At 44.8% G+C, this 4,654-nt stretch overlaps 1 protein-coding gene and 1 long non-coding RNA gene across 2 annotated transcripts in view; one reads left to right on the top strand and one right to left on the bottom strand.

The window, feature by feature from the left end:
- Sctr (secretin receptor) overlaps positions 1-4,654 on the top strand; it is an 83,807-nt gene that overhangs the window by 54,310 nt on the left and 24,843 nt on the right. Inside the window, exons 5-6 of the mRNA XM_017801739.2 lie at positions 1,617-1,714; positions 2,767-2,899. Coding sequence (XP_017657228.1) covers positions 1,617-1,714; positions 2,767-2,899 — 231 coding nt within the window. The remainder of the gene's footprint in view (positions 1-1,616; positions 1,715-2,766; positions 2,900-4,654) is intronic.
- LOC115072757 overlaps positions 442-4,654 on the bottom strand; it is a 6,332-nt gene continuing 2,119 nt past the window's right edge. The window contains exons 2-3 of the long non-coding RNA XR_003851772.1: positions 1,626-1,847; positions 442-747 (exon numbers count right to left, since the gene is read on the bottom strand). This is a non-coding gene — a long non-coding RNA (uncharacterized LOC115072757). The remainder of the gene's footprint in view (positions 748-1,625; positions 1,848-4,654) is intronic.

Here is a 4,654-nt window from a genome sequence, read left to right as displayed (position 1 = left end):
CCAGAAAAATTGAGTCAGTTTTCACTCCCACTATACTCTCACCTGGATAGAATACCATTAATTTAAAATATCTGTTAATGTTGTTGCTAAATAATATCATTGTTTTAATCTCCTTGAATCGCTTTAAGACTATTGTACAATTTATTTTTCTGAACCTATATGCAGATATTATTTAATCTTTGGTCAGAATCTCTTTGTACTGCAATCTATTTGCATCAAAGAGTGAACAAATAAGTACTTGCTTGGCTACATTAACAGGAGTGTGGTGTACAGATCAGAGGAGGTGATAGTAATATACTACCTTTTCCTGGTCCACGAGTACATATGGAACTTTTCAGCTATATGGTTCTGGGTATCTTGTTTAAAGACACTGAAAAAAACTTCAATGATGAAGGATTGTGGAAAGAGGTTAAAGACAGAATGAATGCTTAGAAGATAAGGGACAATGGGTAGAACTGCTTTATTTGAAAATGACAGATTTCTGTGTACGATCTTACAACTTTTCCACATAAGACAGAAAATTTAAATGATTCCAGAAAGTTAAAAAAGGCCCAGCGGTAACTATAAAATCTAGATATTTTCAGTGTCACTTAGAAAAGTTTCTAGGAGATAGAGAGATGGCTCAGTGTTTAAGAGTCCTCACTAGCAGAGGACCAGCGTTCTGATCCCAGCATCCACATTGGGTGGCTCACAAACACCTGTAACTCCAAGCGATACGATGCCTCCCCTTCTGACTTCAGTGGGCACCTGCAAACACGTGCACACACATTTAATTATTATTTTTTGTCTTTTTGAGACAGGGTCTCCCTGTAGCCCCAGCTGTCCTTTAACTTACTATGTAGACCAGGCTGGCTGAGTGCTGGGATTAAAGGCGTGCGCCACCACGCCTGGCAAAAAAAAAGATTCTAGTTGGGCATTATGGTGAGTACTTTAATTCTAGCAATGAAGAGGACTGGGAGCTCAAGGTTGTTTTCAGCTATATAGTAGTGCAAGGCTATTCTGGAATATATGAGACCCCATCACCAAAAAAAAAAAAAAACCCACAAAACAAAACAAAACAAACAAAAAACTGGTTGGGGATGTAGCTCAGTTGGTAGAGTGTTTGCTTAGAATGCATGAAGCCCTGGGTTCCATTCCCAGCACCACATAAGCATAGTGTCACACATCTGTAATCCCAACACTTGGGGGTGGAGGCAGGAAGATCATGAATTCAAGGTCAATCTTGGATAGATAGTGAGTTCCAAGTCAATCAACCTGGCCTAGCTGAGACCCTGTGTCAGAGTTTTGTTGTGAATTGTTTTACACTGTTGTACACCAAATGACTTCATCCAAAGGTAGTGAGCTGCTTGTCCCTAGAGGTATTCAAGTAAAGGCTTGAATTCATAGTGTCAGGAAGAGGACCTACACAGTGAGGAGAGACATCAACTGGCATCAGCAGAGCCCAAACAGCTTTCCTAAAGCCAAGTGGTTGTGTGTAAGAGTTTGTGAATTAGCAGCCGTGGGGTTTGAAGCCATAGCTGTCAGGGTTGCGGGGACCCACCCTGCCTCAAACATGTGGGGCACAGAAGGGCCAGCCTCAGCTGGGTGGATGGGGCTGACCTGTGCTCTCTCTGCAGCGTGCATACCTGTTGAAGCTTAAGGTCATGTACACCGTGGGCTACGGCTCCTCCCTCGCCATGCTCCTGGTCGCCCTCAGCATCCTGTGCTCTTTCCGGTGAGAACATGATGCGCTCGCTCAGTCCCCGATGTCCTCGGGGACACAGAGCTCAAGTCTCTTCTTAATCACTCAGGAGGGAAAGAGGGAAGCCTGGGCAGGCTGTCTGGTCATCTCTCCAAGTTCAGGCTAGCTATGAATGCAGCCCAACACAAAATCGGAAACTTTTAAGACATTATGAGATTTTGGGGGGTAATTTTTTTAGTAACTCAATGGCCTGGTTCTTGAGAGAAAATTTTGTGGATGATAATGTAGTGCTGCAATGTCGTGTGAAAAATATGTAAACACATGTATGTCCTTGAAACCCAAGGGTCATGGGTTGAGACCCCTAGATTTAATGTGTGCTCCAATGGGGTACAGAGAAGCTAAAAGGTTGGACACCCCTAATGTAAAGCTTACCTGTGAGGCTGTGGATGTAGCTCAGTTAGTAGACAGCTTGCCTAGCATGTGCAAGGCCCTGAGATTGATCCCCAACTGCATAAGTCAGAGAGTAGTGGCACTTGCCTGCTATCCCAGAACTCAGGAGGGGGCGGCAAGAGGATCAGAAGTTCAAAGTCATCCTTGGCTACATAGTGAGTTTGAGCCTGGACTACATGAGATCCTGTCTCAAAAAAAAAAAAAAATAGTGTGGGTGGGGAACTAGTAACAGACTTCTAGTCTCTACAACACAAGAGAAAATTCTGGAGTTGCAGGTGGTGGTCAGTCTGGGCAAAAGATATGTTGTTAACAACCCTAACGATTATTCCATTCTATTCCAGGACATAGTATCACTATGTAGCCCTAGCTAACCTTGAGCTTGTGGTGATCCTCCTATCTCAGCCTCCCAAATGCTGGGGTTACAGTCATGTACCACAATACCTTGCTCTCTTTACTTTTCTAACCATAGTATGGGATAGGGTGCACTAGGCACTGCTAAGACAGAGAGCCAGGATCTGAGGGCTGATGGTCAGGCCTTGGTTTCTCCATGTAGGGGGAGGGGGCAGGGACAGGTGGACCTGGCTGAGTGCCAATCTGCCTGCCATGGCCTTGAAGCTCTGAATTCTCTTTGGCAGGAGGCTGCACTGCACTCGAAACTACATCCACATGCACCTGTTTGTGTCCTTCATTCTACGTGCCCTGTCCAACTTCATCAAGGATGCTGTGCTCTTCTCCTCTGATGACATCACTTACTGTGATGCACACAGGGTAACACATCTGGGTACCCCAGACCAACCCAGGAGAGAACCAACCCCAATAGCTCAGTGCCCTCTCAGCAAACACTCATTAAGGTGGTGAGAATGCTCCCAGGTAAAAGGCAGCACTTTGGCAGGGTTTGGAAGTTCCAGAAGGTTCTGGAAGTTTCCATAGTCATGCACTTATGACCTGGGGCATGTGTGTTGGGATGTGGTGGGGGCTGACTTTCACTCCCAAATATGGACCACCACTCTGGAAATTAGATCCATGGTGAGATTCCTCTTTTCTGGACTCCTGCCAATTCGAAACTATAAACAAATGGCAAAGTCTGAGGAAAGTTGTGGTTGTTTATTGACGAGAAAGAGCAATCTCTGCCTGTTTGTCTACACATACAGGTCTGCAGAACATGCATTTCACCAAGTATGACTCAGTTTCTCCTTCCAACTGTCCAGATGCCTGCCTCTCAGTTCACTGCATTCAGCCTGTGTGTTACCTGGGAACCCTAACTTCATTGGTAGCTTTAGCAAATGTGATTTGCTTCCCACAGAAGCAGCCCACCAGTGGGGAATCCTGAGTGTGCCATGTCCCCAAGCTGTCATATAGGGCACAGTCTTTTCCTTTTGTCAGTTCTGTGATCCATGACCTAAGACTTTCTACCTCATGGTTGCAGTGTGGGTACTGTAACCCCAGGCCTCAAGTCCATATCCTGGAAAAGGGAGCTTCCAGGTTAAACATTAATTTTTTTCATTATGGGAGGCTTTGCTTTTTTATTTCTTCCCCAGAGAAATAAAATTCATTGGCTAGAATTGTGTCATGCGACTGTACCTAATTGTAAAGGAAATTAGGAAATCACAGGCTCTGTAGCAGGGAAGGGAAAGATTAAAAGTTGAGATTGTTTTAGCTGGCCTGCTTGCTTCTTCCCACTGCTCATATCTATGCAGTTTCTAGTTTGTGTGTGCATGCAAGTGTATGCATGCATGTGTGCATGTGTGTGCATGTGAGTGCATATGTATATGTATATGTGTATATATGTATTGTGTGTGTGTGGTTTTGGAGTCATATTAAAAGGTCCCTCAAGTAGAATCTATCTCTCTAAGAAGAAACAAGAGATTCAGGCAGAGCTGGGGATATGGTGATTCACTTGGTAGAGCAGTTTCCTAGCATGCCCAGTCCATCCCCAGAATCACATAATCTGGTGTGATGGTGCAGGCCTGTAATATCAGCACTTGAGAGGGGAAGGCAAGGGAATCAGGAGCTCAAGGTTATTCTCAACTACATAGGAAGTTTGAGGTTAGCCTGGGATACATGAAAGCCTGTGTTCTAGTTAGGTTTCTCTGTTGCTATAGTTAAACACTGATGAAAAGCAACTTGGGGAAGGAAAGGATTATTTGGCTTAAGGTTACAGTCCATCATTAAGGAAAGCCAACATAGTAACTCAAGCAAGGCCGGAACCTGGAGGCAGGCACTGAAGCAGGGACCATGGAGGAAGGATGCTTACTGGCTTGTTTTCCTCTGACTTGCTTAGCTACCTTTCTTGTACAGCCCAGGTCCATGTGCCCAGGGATGATACCAACCACAATGAGCTTGGCTCTCTTACATTGTTTATTATCAAGAAGATGTCCCAGAGACATAGGCACAGGCCAGTCTGAAGGAAGAAATTCCTCAATTGAAGTTCCTTCTTCTCAAGTGTGTCAAGTTGACAACCAAGATTAGCCATTAGCTAATCTTGTGTCGGGGGAGGGGGCGGGGAGAAAGAAAGGGAGTGGG

This window comes from Nannospalax galili, unplaced genomic scaffold (genome assembly GCF_000622305.1).
Source record: "Nannospalax galili isolate Female #2095 unplaced genomic scaffold, S.galili_v1.0 scaffold1343, whole genome shotgun sequence".
Taxonomy (NCBI): domain Eukaryota; kingdom Metazoa; phylum Chordata; class Mammalia; order Rodentia; family Spalacidae; genus Nannospalax; species Nannospalax galili.
Note: the sequence above shows the minus strand (reverse complement) of the source record. Positions and strands in the feature narration are given on the sequence as shown.